Here is a 19,266-nt window from a genome sequence, read left to right on the forward strand (position 1 = left end):
ACAGCCATCTTTATGTCCTTTTCCCTGGGGGTCTCCCTCCCATCTCTCCCCAACCCCACTGATCTGCTCTCTGACACTAGAGATGAGTTTGCATTTTGTAGAATGTCATATAAATGGAAGCACACGGTATGTCCTTTTTGGCTTCTCTCTATTCAACTTATTTATTTTGAGATTCAGCATGTTGCCTGTGTCAGTATTTTGTCCCTTTTGATTGCAGAGGCGTATTCCATTGGATGAATGTTCACCAATTTGTCGAGCCGTCAATCAGCTGTGGAACATGTGGGGTGTTTCCAGTTTGCGGTGGTCACAAACAGCGCTCCCACGAACAGTCGTGTCCCCATGTGGGCGTTGCTTTCACTTCTCTTGGGTAAACACCTAGGAATGGAATGACTGGATCGTATGGTAGGCATGTGATTAATTTTTGAAGAAACTGCCAAATTGTTTTCCAAAGTGATGGTACCTTAAAAATTTTTTTTTTTTTTTGAAATAATTATAGATTCATAGCAAGTTTCAAAAACATGTGCAGCGAGGTTCCATGCCGGCTTCACCTTCGACTCCCCAATGTTGCCATCTTATGTAAGTAACTATAGCTTAATTATAGCAAAACCAGAAATCACTATTGGGAAAATCCACAGAGCTTCTTCCTATTTTTCCAGTTTCACAAGCACTGTGTGTGTGTGTGTGTGTGTGTGTTTCTGTGCAATTTTATCACAGGTGCAGATTTATGTCACTGCCATCACAATCAGGTACAGAACTGGCCCATCACCGCAAGCGTCCCTCCATCACCCGTTAGAGCCACACCCACCCCGCCCCCAACCCCTAACCCTTCGCGATCGCTGATCCGCTCTCCATCTCTACAATTGTGTTATTTCAAAAATGTTATTGCCTGACCACTGCGCTGTACACCTGAAGCTGAAAAATATTGAATGTCAACTATAATTTAATGTATATGTAGTCACAGGATGTGGGGTACAGCATAGGGAAGAGTCAATGGAATTGTAACAGCATATATGATGTCAGAGGGGTAGTAGATTGAGGGAGGGGGGTTACCACTTTGTGAGAGATGTAAATGTTTAACTATTACATTGTTTTGTGCACCTGAAACTAAAAAAAAAGTTATATAAATGAGATCATACAGTAGATAACCTTTTGAGATTTTTTTATATGTGTGATGCAGCATAATTTTCTTGAGGTCCATCCCAGTATTTGCAAATATCAGTAGTCCTCTCCTTTTTAATTGCTGAGCAGTATTCCATGCTATAAATGTCCCACCCACTGAGGGGCATTTAGGTTGTTTCCAGTGTGGGGCTATTATGAATACAGTTGCTGTGAACACTTGCGTCAGATTTCTACATGAACATAGTTTTCATTCTTCTGGGATAAATACCCAAGAATGCCTTTGCTGGGTTACATAGTACGTGCATGTTTACCTAGAAAATAAACTGCCAGACTGCTTTTCCAGAGTGGCTGGAAAAACCATTTTGCATTCCTATCAGCAACGATCCAGTTTTTCTGCATGCCCACCAGCCTTTGGTGTTAGCACTACTTTTTATTTCAGCCGAGCTGATAGGTGTGTCCTGTTTGTACCACTCATGTTCCCACCAGCAGTGAACGAGTTCCAGTTCCTCCCCATCCTTACAGCACTTGGGACAGCCAGTCTCTTTCATTATGGCCATTCTAGTGGTGTGAAGTGGTTGTCTCATCGTGGTTTTGATTTGCATTTCCCCAATGAATAATAATGTTGAACACCTTTTCAGGTCTTTATTTGCCATCCATATATCTTCTTTGATGAAGCATGCATTCAAATCTTTTGCCCAGTTTTTAAAAAATTGGGTTGTCTTCCTATTATCGAGTTATAAGAGTTCTTTTATATTCTAGATTAGTTCCTCGATATATGATTTGCAAATTTCTCCCAGTCTGTGTCTTGTACTTTTATATTTGTAGGTGTCTGTCCCTCACCCAACTTTCTTTTTCTTTTAGCCTCTTCATGCCCTGACGCGTGTTTACTGTCAGTTCTCCCATCTACACTGTCAACTCCACGAGGGCACAGGCTGGTTTTCCTGTGGTGGCCTCAGCTGATCGTATCATGGCGGTGGGGGTGTGGGATGGACATGGATTGGTGAGTGGAGACCTCAGAGCTGCCTGTTGCAAACTTCTAGGCCAGCAGACAGGAGGCCTGAGCTGGAGCATGAGTGGGGCTGGGTGGGGTGGCGTGTGGGCGGACGCCATGTTGGGGAAGGTGGGCCAGAGAGACCTTTCTGAGGTGCACTTGCCAGGCTGTCCTCCTCCCTCTCCCGCAGGCAAAGCCATCCTGCTAGCAACACACACGCCACCTGCTGCACAGTGCCAGCCTCACAGCCCTTCCCGCCAGCCTGCCCAGAGGCGGGAGCAGCGGGAATGACAGTAGGAAATTGATGTGGGGTGTGTGTGTGTGTGTGTGTAGGACCCAAACTCTGAATTAACTCCTTTTTCATTAGAGTGTCTACAGCATGTATGTGCAGGGGATGTGCGAACAGTGTGAGGGTGCATGGTGTGTGGTGTGTTATGTATGCAGGGTGGAGTCCAGGGGTATATACTATGCAGATGTCTGGCCTTCACACCAGTGCAGGACAGCTACGTGTTATGATGTGGGTCTCCCCATGCAATAAAGCAACAACTTCCTCTCCGGATGGAAGGATTGTCAGCTGGTCCGTGACGTCTTTTCTGTTCACTCTTTGGAGCTCCGCTCCCGGGGCACTGCCTGTGTGGCTCTGTCCCTTCTCTGTTTTCTGACAGTGCAAAGCCCCTTCTGTAGCCACACAGCCCCCTGGCAGCAATTCCAAGCAGATGCCCACTTTCCAGCTTGGCCTAGTGACTGTAAACCCTTTGTGTCTGTTTTTCAGTCTGTTCAAAGGGAATGATAATACCTATTGCACAGTATGACTGTGAGGATGAAGTCAGACACGTGTCTGGCATAGAGCCTGGTGCATAGTAGGTGCTCAATAAGCAGTAGTACACACACGCACACAAAAGCACGTCCATTCCACACACACTAATGCCTCACTGGGCAGCCTTGCCATTTCACACACACACCTTTGTTTAGCACACACTGAGTAAGACGTGCTCACGCTGGCTGGGTGGAGGCTAGGACACAGAAAGTTACACTCTGACATTCAGCAACGTGCAACACACATACCTGCACATCAGCACCATGCTGGCCCCTTGCCAAGCTGCCCTGCCAGCCCTTATCTAGTCTGAAAATGCTCAAGGTGGCCAGGTGGCAATGCCTCTCAGTAATTTTCCACAACTTAGGAGAAGCTGCGTGTCTCTTGGATATGAGAGAAGGAAGGGGATGCAGTGTCCCCAAGGTGTCCCTTCTGCTGTCCTTGTTCTCCTAAAGCTGCTGTGCTGAGCTGTTGGGAGGAGGGCCTGAGACCTCTGGTCTGTGCCTCGGTTGGAGCAAAGCTGATCACTACCCCATCCTCCCGGACGCCCTGTCCAGGGACCTGGCCTCTGACAGCACCTCCCCCTAGGATTCCGTTTATGGAGGTCCGTGCTGGGGCCTGGGAGCTCCTTGAGGGCAGGGCCCTGTGTCGTCAGCTCTGGGTGCCCATCACTCAGCACAGGAATAAGGTGCTCATGAACGGACTTGCATTGCATTTCAATCCCGTATGCAGTGGTGGTTAAATGTGTGGGCTGGGCATGGGGCTGCCTGGGTAACTTGCATGGCTTCCGCTTCCTCCTGTCAAGTTGGAATAGTAATGGCCCTCCCTCATAGGGGTGTTCGGAGGACTGAAGGAAGGAAGGAACACAGGCGAAGAGCTCAGGCAAGAGCCTCGCACCACATGGGAAACCCTCTTTCCCTTGTTCCCTCCCAAGTCACTGGCCACCATGTTCTGGGCTCCAGTTCATCCCCCACTCCCCTTCCCCCCGCAGTTCACAGGCTGCTGAAACGCACAAACTCAGCTTCCTCACAACTGGGAAGCTTCCTTGTGGGTTGGGGGGCATTAACAGCCATTTTATAAACCAGGCAGAAATAAAAACGTGCTAAGGATAGAGGAAATAATCCTCAATTCTGTCGGGCGTGGGCAGGGCCTGAGGGCAGATCCAGAAAGGATGGGCAGAGGAAGTGGCTTTTGATCCAATTGGATCTTGTTCAGGAAAGGGAAAGACTTCCAGTGGCAGAGAAGGGGAGGACTCCACCAGAACAATAAGATCAAAAGGGAACCCTAACCCAGCTGCGTGCCCCTGTGCCACGCTCATCTGGTACCCACGATCTCATTTAGTCCTCTCAACCACCCCAGGAGGCGGGCACGTTTTACAGCTGTGGAACCTGGGCACAGATGGGCGAGAGGTCACAGGGTCTCACGGATCCGAACCCAAGCCGATCCCCCGTTATGGGCCTCGGAGGAAGAGTATTTCTTGATGAGGGAAGCGCACGGAGGACACTCACACGTTCACAGATACTTGGGCACCAGTCGTGTTCCCAGCCCTGTTCTAGCTTTTGGGGATTCAGGAGTGGACTTAACGGACCCTTACGGGAAGAGACACAGAAAATAACAAGAGTATGTCATTCAGAGAGTAAAACGAACTCTGAAAGAAAAGAACTCGGGGGCTGGGGGAGGGGACTGGCAACATTAGTTGGTAGAGGTCTTTGGCAAGCTGGGCGTGTTTGGGGACCTGAGACCAGCCTGGGTCTGGGCACAGCTGGGGTTGGAGTGAAGCTGTGTGTGAGTGTGGCGCAGCGGTGCTGCAGAGGCGCGCTTCCGATTGCACGCTCGCCAAGTCCCTGCAAAGTGCGCGCGCCCCCACTTTGCAGATGAGCAACCCAAAGACGCGCGGCGAGAGTGGAGCAGGTGGAGCGCAGACGCAGGTTCAGACGCGCGTGCAGCCTTCGCTCACCCTACCCCAACCGCGCGGGAGATTCTGAGTAGGCGGGGCCTTCCGGGAGGGCGGGGCCGGAGCCTCGGGGCTGGTCTCGAGTCCCAGCTCCGCCCTCCTCCCAACGGCTTCCGCGGAGCCGTTGGTTTCGGGGCGGAACCTTCGCGCGCCTAGCGCGGGCGCGCGGGGGAACGCATTGCGGCGGCGCCGCGGCCCGCTACCGTGGGAGTCGCGGCTGAGGGCGGCGTGGCGTCCGCTCCGGCTCCCGCCGGGTTGCGCGCGCAGCCCCCTCCCCGCAGACCGCCCCCTGCCCGGCCCCGCCCAGCGCGAGCGGCGCGGCCGCCGGGAGCCCTCGGAGACGTGGTGGACGGCCGAGCGGGAGGAGGCTCCGGGTGCGCGAGCTCCGACCATCATCTCCGCGGCGCCGCAGGTGAGAGGCGGGTCCAAGCGGCCCGGGGGTCCCGGGTTTCGAGCCCCTCGGGACCCCGAGACCCTTCGGGTCCGCCCCGGCCACTTCAGGACCCGTGGTTCCTGACACTCTCGGGATCCCCGGCCACCGCAAGGACCCCGACAGGCCTCGGTTACCAAGACGCCCCTCACGCTTCCCTTGGGAGCCCCAGTCCCCGGGATCCCTTCGGGGTTCGCCCCGGCCCCCTGGCCCTGTCGAGGTTCACGGCCACCGCTGGCCCCTGCCGCTTTCAGGACTCTAACCCCGCCCCTCGGAGCTTCCCAGAGGACCACCACCACTTCAGGGCCCTTGGTCCCAGAACCCCCTCAAGATGCCTTCCCAGCCCCCTCAGTATCCCCTTGGCCGCGGCGGCCCCGCTGCCATCTCTCCTTGGCGTCCCCGATCCCCGGGCCGCCGTCCCCACCCCATTCGGGGCTCCCCCCGCCCCTCTCTGCCACCTGCGCGCAGGGTCGGTCCCCGTTTGGCTCCCTCTCCACGCTGGTCTCACGCCTGGTTTCTAACCCCTGAGGTGCGTGAACCCGCGAGGTGTCTGTGAAAGTATTGCCGGGGTTTGAATTCTTGATGATAATATAAAAGAAAGACAGGCCTATAATAGGGTCACCTGACGATCCTTTGTAACCAAGCAGGGGGTGTGATCTCAGGGCCGCCCCATTTGCATTTGTGTTTACTGTTGCATTGAGGCCAAAGCAGGGACAGTGTTTAACTTTTAATGCTCATACGGCCCACAGAAGAGTCTAGAGAGCATATCTGATGTGGAGGGAGGTAAAGCTAAGTAAGTGAGGGACTCAGGGCAAATCAGAATGCTTTGAGGTTGTCTCCTCGCCTTAATTTTTTCACTCGTGGAGCTCATGTTGATTTGAATGCCTGAAAGTTTGCAGGAATTGGCACTGGAGCTAGAGATGACTCAGTTCCTGCTCTCCTGCCTCTTTGGAGGGGGGGCAGGTAAGCAAGTAGGTCGTTTTTATAAGGTGATAAGTGTAGTGACCTTGAACTCGGGTGGGGGTCTGATTCTCAGGAAGGGGTGTTAAGTCAGGAGGGCTTCTTGGAGGGGAGGAAAGGTGCCAGGTAACAGGTGAGCTGATTCTTGAAGGTTGAGGTTGAAGAGAAGTTTGCCAGGGTCATTCCAGGCGAAGAGGACAGATGTGAAAAGGCAGAGGCGGCCTCACAGCACACAGACTGTGGAAACCAGCAAGCGTGACTAGAGCATAGATTCACCCTGGGGATGGTTGGAGCCCTGCTGGCTCCGTAATGGGGAAGATTCTCAGGGTGGTGTCAGAGGAACTTGTAAGTGGGGAGAACCCAGCTTCGTGCCTGAGGCCCACCAGGTCCTTGTTCCTTTCTTGAATTGCTGCTTCTGCCCACAGTTGCCCTGAGTTAGTGACATCCAGCTCAGCTGCAGGGAGAGAGGAGCTGGTCAGTGGGGAGGCCAGAATGGCAGAAACCGGGAAGTTTGGCAGAGTGCAGGGTTTGAGATGGGGAGCGGCGGGAAAGGGGTGGCGAGGGCGAGGGGGGTCAGGACCACAGCAGGAGGAACGTCTGAAGCCCTGTAGAGGATTTGGCACTTATGGGGGACCATGGAAGGGTTTACGGAGGGGAGTGAAGTCGTTTCTGTGTTTTCGAACAATCACTGACTGTGGAGCAGAGAATTATTGGAGGAAGCAAGACCACGTGGGAGATGGCAGTGACCTGGACCAAAGTGCTGGCAGTGGGGGCTTGACTTCCTTAAGCGTGGCTAAGCTTCTTCAAGTCTAGACCCAAAAGACGTGCTGCAGCCCTTTCCGGTCCAACCTACCGTTTTCTGCCTGGGGACTGACATTAGGAACCTTTTAGTCCCTATAGGTGCGGCTTTGTCCTTTCGCCCATAGCCAGGTGGTCCCCTGCGACTTCATCAGGATGACTGTATGTCTGTATGTCAACATCCAGCAGTGGGGCAGGATGGAGGGAGGCTGAGGCTCAGAAGTGGAGCACGATCTTGGGAGCTTTGGAAGCTGGGCGTGGGGGTCCCCAGATAATGGAAAGCCTTTGAGGGAGAGACAGGTTAAGATATGTCTGGCCAAAATGTCACTCTGGAGACAGCGTGGGGTTATAGGAGGGCTGAAACTGGAAGCAGAGTGGCTCTCGGCAGTCAGACAACTTGTGAGAAGTCTAAGGCAGCGGAAAGCATGTGCATTAGAGAGCGACGTGGAGGAAAACTCGACAGGACTTTTGCTGAGGTCTGGACATGGGTGAGGGAGAGGGAGACTCCAGGATAGCCCTGACAGCAGAGCTTCCGGTGATGACGAAATGTCCTGTATTGTATTGTGCTCTCCGGCACACACTCCACACATGGCCATCGAGCATTGAAAATGTGACTAGTGTGACTGAGGAATTGAATTTTGGAATTATTTAATCACGTACAAGGGGTTTAGTGGGAAGCACGCCATTGTAGGCTTTGTTCTTTTTTTTTTTAAGTCATTGTCCTTCAATCTAGTTGTGGAGGGTGCAGCTCAGCTCCAGGTCCAGTCACTGTGTTCAATCTTTAGTTGCGGGGGGGGGGGGGCGCAGCCCACCCTCCCATGCAGGAATTGAACTGGCAACCTTGTGGTTGTTAGCTCACACTCTAACCCACTGAGCCATCCGGCCGCCCCTCTGGAAGCTCAGCGGCAGCTCGTTGTCTTCAGTCTAGTTGCAGGGGGCGCAGCTCACTGGCCCATGTGGGAATCGAACCGGCAACCCTATTCAGAGGTCGCGCTCTAACCACCTGAGCCATCCGGCCGCCCTAGACTTTGTTCTTTTGATCGTCATCCGTTTCAATGTTTGCAGCAACCCTGTGAGGTGTAAGATATGGTTCCTTTTCGACAGGGAAAGGAAACAGAGGCTCAGAGAGGGTAACTTGTCCCCATATGAAGTAGTACAGCCAGTACCCAGTTGTTTAGCTGCTACAGCTGAACTCTGTCCACTAGATCATCCTACTTCCTTCCCACAAGGAGCCTGAGGCGTCTCCAGGACAGGAGCATGAAGTCCTTGAGTGGTGGCTTTGTTCCCTGTGTGATAAATCTGCGAAGATCAAACGGAAAACTGTCCTGAGCTGGTTGTTTTGCCCCAGGCTTCTTCCCGCTGCCTCTTATGTCTTCCTAATAGTGGCTATTCTCTTAGGGTTTTTGGAAAATAAATGTTGTGAGAAGGTAGGTGAGGCTGCAGAGCAGCCAAACTGTGTGGCTTGTTATTTGTACAGATTAAGTTTTACCAGAACGGTGGTTAAAGATTTGGTGGTAAAAGAGGTAGAAATGAGTGCCTTAGATGAAGTTTCCCAGTCACAGAGGACCAGGTAGTGTCCAGGAGCAGGAGACGGGAACCCCCTAACTCCTTGGGGGGCCTCGACCAAGTCACTGCCTCCCAGAGTCCCGATTTTCACTTCTGTAAAATTAGGGTGTTTGGTGTCACCATAACCTGTAAGATCTCTGCAGCTCCTAAAATTCTAAAAGTTTAAGTTTACTTGGAGGTTTACTTTCCAGAACATCTCTTATTGCCCTTGGGGTGGATAAATGCTGGGGGTTCAATATGCCCTTGGTGTGTTGTACCATCATTGGCTTATTGTTAAATAACACATCTATATGACTTATGCAACGTTGTCACAGCTGGTGGACAAACTGTAAAGCAGTTAACGCGTTAGCTGTTGGCAGGGCTCCTAGTAAAACGTCAAGTATATTTGTTTGCCATTCTGAGCTGCACTAATGTTAGGAGAAAATGTGAAAGACTGTATTTACCATGGCGGTTGGGCTCATAAAAGGGTGTAATGTCAGCCTCGGCCAGGTGAGCGGTAATAATAACAATAGTAGCCACGTCACAGGCTTATTGAGAGGATTAAATGGGATCGTGCATGTAAAGTGCTCTGACTGTCTCTTGAATCTGATAAGGGCACAAAAAGGGTCAGTAATTAATGTTTTTTAACTAAACCATGACCTTTTACATTTTTTATTCATGGTGGGTTTTGTTATTTTCTTGCTTTGAGCATTTATGCCCACGCAACTCTGTTTGGAGGCACTAGTTTTAAGAAGCAAATGAACACATTTCGATCATTACAAAATAAGCATTTTTCCCATCATAATTCATTTGGATTGAGTAAAAGTGATCCGTTAAGTAACGTGTTCAAATGAAGGTTTTGTGTTTTCCGTGAATGGAAGCAAACAATTCATTGCAGGGATCACTCTCTGGTGATGAGTGGGATTAAGTTTTACGAGACCTGTGGTTAAATTAATTGGCGGTCTTGGTGGCCGACCTGGAAAACAGTGTCAAATGGGAAGCCTCTTGCTGGGGGAGAGAAGCCGGCTGCTGGGGTGGTTTATAGTACTAGGAAAACTTTTACAGTTGATGAAGTACCTTCAGATATTCTGTTCACTCAAGTCTTCCCAGTAATCCAGCGACGTGGGTGGTGGAATTCCCATTTGACAGATTTGGAAACTGAGGTTCAGAGAGACCTCATGGCTGGAGAAGTGGTGGTGTTTCCTGTGTTTTCTCCACGGTAGCCCCCATGCTGCTTTGGATGGAGTTGTTGTGGTTTCAGGTAAGCCTCTCTTGCAGTTCCGGAAGCTTACTTTTTGTCCATTTGTGTCTTGTTTCCAGCTCAGGTGAACCTAGTCATGCCAATCAAACTCGCTGGAAATAGAGCAGCCGGATCACAGGTGATTCATTTGTAGTCAGAAGGATGATTGTCAGATGTACTTGAAAAGTTACTCTTACTGCCCAACGATTACTGTTTCCGTGGCCCCCTCCCAAGTCTTCCTGGGGAACGGGCATTGCTGTGAAAAGGGCAGTTTGTGGGCATCAGTGACGGAGGGGATGGTGTCAGCGCCCTGCGTGTGTCTGTCAGTGGGCTTTAATGGCCTCCAGCTCCTCCCCCAGGTGCTGAGGGGCGGTGCTGCTGGCAGGTGCCCACCCTGGCTCCCAGGCTTCCAGGCCGGCCTGGTGCGGTCGGAAGACCCTTGATGGGTGTGGGCCTCCTTTGGGGACGTTTTTGTCACCACACTGGTGACATGAGTAGCACATGTCTCCTGTCTCCTGAGCAACACATTTATACACCAGTTCTTAGTGTGGGTTGCCTGGGTAACAGAAGCACAGTGGCACTGGTACCACTGGTAGTAACAGCCTGCCGGGTCGCCCGCCTATACACGAAGCGTCCTTCGTCCTCACAGGGACCTGTGGCTTTCTCCACACATTCTGGGGGCGTCTTACCTCGTCACTCTGTGGCTCACCGAAAGGGGAGTTAAAAGCCAGCCTGTGGAGCTTTGGTGAGTATCTGTGACACTGCTGCTCCGCTGCGTCCAAGGGGTGTCCTCTGAGCGTGTGTCCTGCATGCCTTGTTCATGGGGGTGCCCGCCCATCTCCCTGCTCTTTCATGTGCGAAACCCCGGTGATGGTTTAGAGAAAGAAATCAGGAGGTTTTCTAAGGATGTCTCTGAGGACCCCACAGACTTGCAGCTTCTGGTTCATGGTTTGTGGTTGTACCGAAAGTGTAGCTTGTAGTAGAAAGTGGTTTTAGGCTTTTTTGTTACGTTAATTTAATAATTACTGTTCTTGACATTTTCTCCCTCCCCCTCAAAACGTGTTGAACTCTTTCACTCATTGACCCATTTTTTCCCTCGTGACACGGTTGTCGTCTTTCCCGGCCCTCTGACCTTCATGGCTGTGTAGAGCAGTGTGCTCAGGAGGGCTTCCGATGGCCGAGCCCACTTCTGTAGCTCAGCCTCTGGTGCAGCAGGGCTTGCTAGCCTCGCTGGGGCCGCTCATGCAGCCCTGGTCAGCTGGCGGCTTGGCTGGCCCTACATAGTCAGTCCCAGGGAGCCTGTCACGTGGGGACGCTGCTCGTTGTCTGCTCGTGGGCCTCGGCTCTCCACTGTGGCTGTCACCCTCCCAGGAGGCTAGACCGGGCTTTACAAGGCAGAGTTTTAAGAGGGCCGGCTCCAGTGTCCACGCACTTACCAAACTCTCGCTTGCTTCTTGGTATCTCATTGGCCAAAGAAGTCACATGACCAAGCCTACCGCCAGTGGGTGAGGGGACTGTATGGGGTGTGGTTACCAGGAGGCGTGATGCTGGGGGGAGGCCCTTCACAGGCCAGGCCAGTGTGGTGAGGGAGTCAGGGGGGCTTGGTTTTGCCAGCTGTGAATGACAGGTTCGGTGTTTGTAGTTGATTCTCTTGCAAGGGGCTGTTTGATGAGCATTTAATTTAGTGCTGGATGCTTGGGATTCAAAGGATTCTGGCCACTCTGAAGCTAGACCGTTAAATACTCACGATCTGAAATTGTAAGCAGAAAACATTCTCTTAAGACTTTTATTCATGGCTTTAGATAAACAAGGACAGGAACTGCTCGTACAACTCTGTGTTGGGGCCTGATTTTGCTTTCAGAAAATGCTGATAGGTCCTTGAAAAAAAAAAAAGGGTTGTTACAATGACTTGGCTTTGGGCCTGCAAACTATGGTGACGATATGATCACCAAGGAAACCAAAAGATGCAGCTTCTAAAAGGTCTCTGAAGGTTTTTCTTACTGTTGTCTGGAATCTGATTGGCTTAGAAGAATGGAGTTGGGGATGGGAGCCCAGCGCTGGAATAAGGAGAGATTTGGGTACTTTTCTAGGTTCGTGTGGGATTGGGCTCTGCTGGGTGTGCTGCTGAAGGAACAGGGAATGAGGCTGTATCTTTAAACATGTAGTGTTGTAATGTGCTGTAAATGCCCAAACATGGGCAGCTGTGCAGCTCGTGGTTCCAGACTTACTGTGTTGAGTGTTCATGTAATTGGGTGCTTCCCATGTTGGCTGCTTGGAGCCTTAAAGGAACACGGCAGGGTTACAGTGCAGCGGCACGTTTGCCTGTGGAGGCTGGAGCCCGTGTGATTCCTTGTGAAATGCTGAGGAGCCTGCTCCAGACCTGCGTCAAGCTGTGGCCCGAAGGAGGTCTGAGCTCGTCACACCACAGTGCAGGCTCTCAGCCGTTACATGTGCGGTGCTTAGAGAGACAGCCTGTTCTCTTGGAGAACTTTGAGCTCAATTACCGTTACGTCCAGCCCATAAAAGTTTACACTGCTCATACTTTTTTGCAAATGTGTAAAGGGAATAATTGGGTTTTCAATTTGTAACAATAACCATGCATATTGGAGAATCAAAAGCAGCTGAACAGTAATTGAAAGAACTAGAAATGAATTTTTAAAGTTCTTTACCATGGAAACAATTTGGGACATCTCTTAAGTCTTTGGTTCTAAAATGCTTTTGTGTAGAGAAGGCTGAGATAAAAGACTCCTTTCTGTAGGTGGGAAGGAGCAACTATTTCAAAGTGATGTGAATTATTTTGCGGGGTAGGGGTGGGGGCAATTGGGTTAGTCCACTGAAAAGCATCTCACATTAACTTTTCAAATCAAGCACACAATACAGATGGCACATTATGAAGTTGTACACCTGAAATTTGTATATATATAGTGTTACTAACCAATGTTACCCCAATAACATTTAATTTTCAAAAGATAACTGTTTAAATAGAATGAAATAGGAATGACTCTTCGAGTTCCTGAGGGGTTAAGAAGGGAAGTGTGGGTGGGGTGGGGGTGCTCATGGACAGGTCAGAGCCTGAGCTGTATGACGCAGCCATTTGAACTCCCAGAGCATCTGTAATAGTCTCCAGTTTTCAAAACTTGGTCAGTTCGCGAGAATTCTTCTTTTATGGTTGTTAAAAGTGAAGATTGGTGCAGTTAGGTTGGTCACTGAGATCTCAGGGCCGGCCCCGGGTTGCTTATATAATGGAAAACCACAGTATTTGTTACTTTCTTTAGAAAATATCTTGCAGGTTAAAACAAAAAACAAAACAAAAAGATTTGACCTTTGATGGCTGTGACTCCTCAGTGGGAAGGAGGACGGGTTTGGGGCCAGCGTTGGCCCCTGGGCACTGCTAGTCTTTGGTCAGGCGACAGGCATCTGTGAGCAGCAGTTTCTTAACACTTGGGGGGAGGGCACAGACACGTTTGGGAGTTTGAGGGAAGCTCTGAGCCCTTTCCCTGGGGTGGGGGTGGGGGATGTACCTGGGCACCCACACAAAACTGAAGAAACATTTTCAGGGGATATTCTGAAGATTCCTTTAGGGCTGAAATCTAACGATGCTTAGAAACTGATTAAGCCTTGTTTCCTTACCCCTGAAAATTATGTTTGGTGACCTGATTCTAATTGAGGGGAAAAAAAGATTACACATCTGAAAAGTGCTGGTTAGAATATGGCAAAGCAGGCACTTATTTATTCTGCTGACCACTTGTCTGGAAAGCAGTTTGGCGGTATGTGCCGAAATATTTTACAGTGTTCATATTCTTTAACTCAGCAATTCTGCCTCTCACAAACCTCTCCTAAATAAGTAATTTCAAAATAGTAAAAAACTTGGTGTACAAAAATGGCTGTCCTAGTGTTACGGTAACGTCCTACATTGGGGATCTCGGTAAATGAACGATGCACGTCAGTAAGGTAGAATTCCCCGTATGTAGCTATTGTACTTAGAGTTACAAATTGTTTTCAATACCATATGGGAAATGGTTTTATTCTAATGCATGAAAAAAGTAGGATATGAACAATGGTCACAACTGATTGAAAAATTTAAAGTCAGATGCCTAGAAGGAAATCTGTAAATGTTAATAACAGTTATTGCTCATAAGTAGTAGGATTGTGGGCCTTTTAAACTTCATTTTTCTGTATATTTGCCTGTTTGCAGTCAATAGTTCTAGAATTAGGGGGAAATGTGATTCTGGAAAAAATTGTAGACCATGGCAATAATTCGGCAATAGAGACCTAGCTGGTTACTACTCCTGTTTTCTGTAAGGGAAGAAAGGACATTTCACTTTGATTATTTCTTTGGACTCGATTTCAGGACGTCCAAGGGGAGAAGTGTCACGTGCCGCCCGAAATACAGTACTCAGTGCCGGAGAGAACACACTACCTCCCCTGAAAACCTGGGTTCTGCCTTTCCTTTGTTGTGCATTGGCCGCTTTCTTCCTTTGTGGTGAGTCCTTTGTGTTCACGTCCACTGGACGCACTCCTGGAATCGTCATAAAGGGGACAGCATGAAAACCCCAGCGTGCAGCCACTGCCCCTCCCCCCGTCCCGTCCCGTCCCCGTGCACGCCGGTATCCCTTCATTTCCCATCCAGTACAGAGCTACGGAGAATCTGAATCTGAGCCAGCCTGGCCTGGCAAGTCACCCAGAATTAGGACGTGGCTTAGGGGACAGTTTGGATATAGGTGTTTTATAGGTGACGTGTCTCAGGTATTCCAATTTAAGTAGCGCTCAAGGACCTTTGACTTCAATTCCAGCCTCAATAATACTCATAAAATACTAATAAAATAACTCTTATCTGGGAAATAGAAGTCGCTTCTGACGAGTTTTTCTCTTTAGGATTCACAGATGGATTCAGTGGAAAAGACACCAAATAGAAGTGAACAAAAATCGAGGTAAATAAAGTGAACTGCACCTTCGTGAGGTTGATGGCACCTGTCACGAGTGTCCTTGTACTGAGTACCTATAGAGGCGAAGGTGAAGTGAGAACATGGGGTCAGGAGGGAATCTCGGGCCATGTAAACACCTTTGCTTCAACCTAAGAAACCTTCCAGAAGGCAGTTCCTTTTCTGCCCAAGGAGTGACCATAGCCTGGCCTCCAAACCGAGCACCCTGTGGTCAGAGGGTCAGGTCGGAGACGAGGAATGCCGTGCTCCGAGGAAAGGATCCTCTGACTGTGGCCCGCAGGCCGGTTACAAAGTGATGGAAGATACGGGGCACTCACCTTGGAATGCACCGGGGCTGATAAGTGGCCGAAAAGCAGCTTTTTGCCAGGAATTTTATCTGTCACGGCAAGCAGGCATCTGTTTGTCATCACGGTTGTTTACAAGCTCTTGGCAGTCTCATAGGAATTAAAATTGCTTTTTGTTCAGTAATCTATGTCACTTAAATGTGCGCTGAACACCCTGGGGGCCTCAAGAGGAATAAAACACCACTGTCCCCAAGTCCTTTATGGACTAAAGAGAGAATATGTCAGATAATCATACAACCAAGAATAACACAGAGGCTCATCTTCCAGCAGCGGGCAGTTGGGGGACGTGTGTGTGTGTCCAGCACAGGCTGGACTCGACCGGACCCTTCCCAGGTCACCCCGGCCTGCACTGTGTTTCTTGTGAAGTTGCTATTCTTCCAAGTTAACTTTCACTCTGTCCCTCCCTTGTTTTTAAGCAGAAAGTTTTTAAAAAGCCTCATCCGGAAGCAGCCACAGGAGCTGCTGCTGGTCATCGGGACTGGCGTCAGTGCGGCCGTGGCCCCGGGCATCCCCGCCCTCTGCTCCTGGAGGAGCTGCATCGAGGCCGTGCTGGAGGCCGCCGAGCAGTTGGAGGTGCTCCACCCGGGCGACGTGGCCGAGTTCCGCAGGAAAGTGACGAAGGACCGCGACCTGTTGGTGGTGGCGCACGACCTGATCCGGAAGATGTCTCCTGTAAGTCTTTCTCAGCCAGTCCTGCGGGTTTTGCTCGTGACTTGGTTCTGGGCCGGCCTGGGTCTCTATGACGCTGATGCTTACGTGTCTGCGAGCCTGGCGAGCCAGAAATCTTTTTTCTAAACTTTAAAAATTTTATTTAAGTGTGTTTTTCCAGGACCCATCAGCTCCAAGTCAAGTAGTTGTTTCAGTCTAGTTGTGGAGGGCGCAGCTCACAGTGGCCCATGTGGGGAATCAAACCAACGACCTTGTTGTTAAGAGGACCGCGCTCTAACCGACTGAGCTAACCGGCCGCCCAGCCAGAAATCTTGAAGTCCGTCAGGAGTCATCCCTTTAAACAGTGATGCCAGGGACAGAGTGGGGCCCTAAAGTAGCCCCTGTCAAATGGAGCCCGAGGGTGTGGTTGTGTCAGGGGTGTGATCACGCTGCCTTGGGGGCCAGCCTTATGATTTCGTATTCATCTCGTGAAGGGTCACCTTTAGGCGTGTTTAGGGTCCGAGCAGGCCAGCTGCCTCTCCTCAGATGACAGGTGGTTCCTAAGGACACGTTCAGGTGGGAGAAGTTACAGCTTCTCTGCCTGCAGGTGGAAATGACCTAGTAGACAGGAAAAGAGACCGCGAGTGGGGTTGGCCCCGCATCGGCGTGCGGCCAGGCCAGCCTGGCACAGGTGGGCGCAGTGTACAGGTACCAGCCCTGGGAAACCAGACGTTTCTTCTCGTTACTCCTGTACTCATTGAAGAAGCACAGTCTCGTCTGAGGGACAGGTGGGGACAACATGTTGGGGGGTTAACAAAGAGGAAGCATGAAAACGTGCAGAGGCATCAGGGAGGCGAGAGCTTGCTCTGCTGCAGAGACTCAGCGCCTTTGGCTCCATGTGAGCACATTTCTGAGCCTCACGTAACAAATCTGGGTAGGCAGCCCTCAGATTTAGGTGGCTGGACCGTGTTGGGGACCCGGCTCCTGTCCTGCTGCCCTGCCATGTCACCTGGCAGCTTCCAGCTCATGTTCTAGTTAGTGCCCAACTCCAGGCGCCAAACCTCCTTCGAACCCTTTGACTCTCGGCAGTGTGTGTGGCACTGTCTTGCACCTGCTGTAGGTGCCGTTAAGACACCCCATTTCCTAGACCAGCAACTCGGGGAAAACCAGCACTTAGCAGCTTTCAGAGGGAAAGCTGAAGCCTTTGCCTCGGTGTTCAAGACCCCACGTGATCTGGTTACGGGTCACGTCTCTGATCTCACCTGACACAGCCCCTCCCGCTCCTGCCAGCAAGACCCCTCGCTCACCCTTGGGCCACCTGTGCTGTTACCTCAGTGCCCTTGCACTTGCTCTTCCCTCTGCTTGGCCTCTCACTCCCTCAGCTCTCTGCTCACACACCCCTCCCCAGAGAGGCCCCTTCCCTGTGCCCTCTGACCCATCCACCCTTTGTCCCCAGCAGTACCTGCCCCCTTGCTCCGCTTTCATTTTCCCAAAGCATTTGTCTCTGTTGATGTATCACTCACGGATCTGCCCATTATCTGTGTTCCTCCTAGAGCTTCAACTGCGAGGTCAGGGGTTCCCTCCTCCCCGCCTACCTCTGTCCCTGCCTCCTGCTCCTGTCTCCCTCCCTCCCTCCGTCCCTCCCTCCTTCGCTCCCTCCCCCCTTTCCAGCACCCAGAATACTACGCGGCTCGGGGCTCAGTACTTGACAGAGGACGTTTTGGTAACTCCCGGCCCACCTCTCCTTAGCGAACAGGCGACACCAAGCCCAACTTCTTCCAGGACTGCCTGATGGAGGTTTTCGACGACCTGGAGCCGCACATCCAGAAGCCCCTGGTGCTGCAGTCCATCCTCAGCCTGATGGAAAGGGGCACCATGGTCCTCACCACCAACTACGACAACCTGCTGGAGCTCTTTGGGCAGCAGCAGAACAAGCCCATGGAGTCCCTGGATTTGAAGGACAAGACTAAGGTGGGCGTGGGGCCTGTGCATGTGCGTGCGGGGGAGGGAGGAAACGCAGGCCTGCTCGCCCCTCCCCCGCCCCTCCGTGGGTGTGGGAGGAGCTTGGTCACGAGGGTGCTGTCAGTCCTGTGTGTGGCAGGGGCCGGGGAGAGAGGCCCCTCCAGCCTGAGACCCCACAGGACCTGGTCAGGCCTTGGTGGGCCTCTGCTTCGGGGTTGGTGGGGAGGACGCCCTGCACTTCCCACGACCCCAGCCTGCTCCTGTCCTTGTGTCCTGCTGACCTGCAAGTGTTTCCCACCTGCATGTAGTCATGGAAGGAAACGTGGGTAATAAAATAGCGAGGAAGGCGAAATCACCCACAGTCCTGTTCTGTGAATACTGGCTATTTCTTTATTTTTAACCACTTGGGATTGCAGTACGTGTAAAGTTATTACCCTGATAGTTTTCCTTAATATTTTACTGTGAGCGTTTTCCTAGCATGAAGCTGTTTTTAAAAGGCAATATAATTGTAAGTCTAAAGTGTAATTGTTAGCCTTCTGCTCTTATTATTAGCACGTTTTCACTATTACAAATCAGGCAACAGTGAAAATCCTTCCACTGCTGAACGTCTGTTTATTTCTTTAGGATAAATTCCTAGAAGAGTTTCAGGGTCAAGGGCATGAATATTTTAAAGACAGATGATATAAATTACCAAATTGTTTTCCAGAAGGATTCCCAGTTTGTACCCCCACTAGCGGTGTTTGGGGGTACAGGCACACCTCGCTGTATGGTGCTTCACAGGTCTCGCGTTTATTAGGTTGGTGCAAAAATAATTGCGGTTTAAAAGGTAAAAAACAATTGCAAAAACCGCAATTACTTTTGCACCAACCTAATACAAATTGAAGGCAAGACCCTCACAGCAAAAAGGTTACAACTCTCTTTCTTGCCGTCCTCACTTCATTCCGTTCCTCTGGAACCAAACCCGCAGTAGCTCTGAGGGTGCCTGTGTTCCTTTCCGATGTCGTGCCAGCACGTGACGTTACTAAAAAGCAAAACAAGATACAGTTCACCCTTAGGACAGGTGACATTTTACATTTTTCTCTTATGACTAAGGTTGAACAGTTTCATTTCACTGACCATATTTCTTGTATGATGTGTCTGTGTCGCTTGTGAGTTGCGTAAAGCTGTGCTATTACTGCTAACTAATCCTGCTGCCTGCCTTGTCTGCTTCACGTCCTGAGGGCAGGTCCTAGCCCCGCTCTACACACAACCTGAAGCCTGTCGAGGTGACGTCTCGTTCAGGATCTGATGGGGACAGGGCTTGGCTTGTGCCCCAAGAACTTCCCTTTGACAGCCTTTCTCCAGAGCTCGGCAAAGAAAGCACGGTGGGCGGCCATGTGCCCCTGGGCCGCTGGGCACAGGCCGTCTGCCCTGCGCAGAGTGGCGCTGGGGCTGTGCTGGCACGGTCCCTGTGCTGGAGTCACACCGTCTCTGGGTAGAACCTGTGCGACATGTCCGAGCAGTGTGGTCCCATCTGTG

At 51.0% G+C, this 19,266-nt stretch overlaps 1 protein-coding gene across 28 annotated transcripts in view; it reads left to right on the forward strand.

Moving 5' to 3' along the window:
• The first annotated feature begins 4,991 nt into the window (after nucleotides 1–4,991).
• Nucleotides 4,992–19,266, forward strand: part of FAM118A (family with sequence similarity 118 member A) — a 40,718-nt gene continuing 26,443 nt past the window's right edge. For 13 of the 28 annotated variants that reach the window (XR_012494173.1, XR_012494179.1, XR_012494180.1 and 10 more), the window contains exons 1-5: nucleotides 5,001–5,290; nucleotides 14,203–14,334; nucleotides 14,727–14,782; nucleotides 15,555–15,810; nucleotides 17,536–17,757. Coding sequence is in view for 15 of the 28 variants with exons in the window: in XM_074326547.1 (XP_074182648.1) it covers nucleotides 14,736–14,782; nucleotides 15,555–15,810; nucleotides 17,536–17,757 (525 nt within the window). In the remaining 13 variants the exon portion in view is untranslated. Of the gene's footprint in view, nucleotides 5,291–9,931; nucleotides 9,991–10,500; nucleotides 10,597–14,202; nucleotides 14,335–14,726; nucleotides 14,783–15,554; nucleotides 15,811–17,535; nucleotides 17,758–19,266 lie in introns of all 28 variants that reach the window. The other 15 variants (XR_012494183.1, XR_012494184.1, XM_074326553.1 and 12 more) reach the window with 13 other exon arrangements.

This window comes from Rhinolophus sinicus, linkage group LG02, assembly GCF_036562045.2.
Source record: "Rhinolophus sinicus isolate RSC01 linkage group LG02, ASM3656204v1, whole genome shotgun sequence".
Lineage (NCBI taxonomy): Eukaryota > Metazoa > Chordata > Mammalia > Chiroptera > Rhinolophidae > Rhinolophus > Rhinolophus sinicus.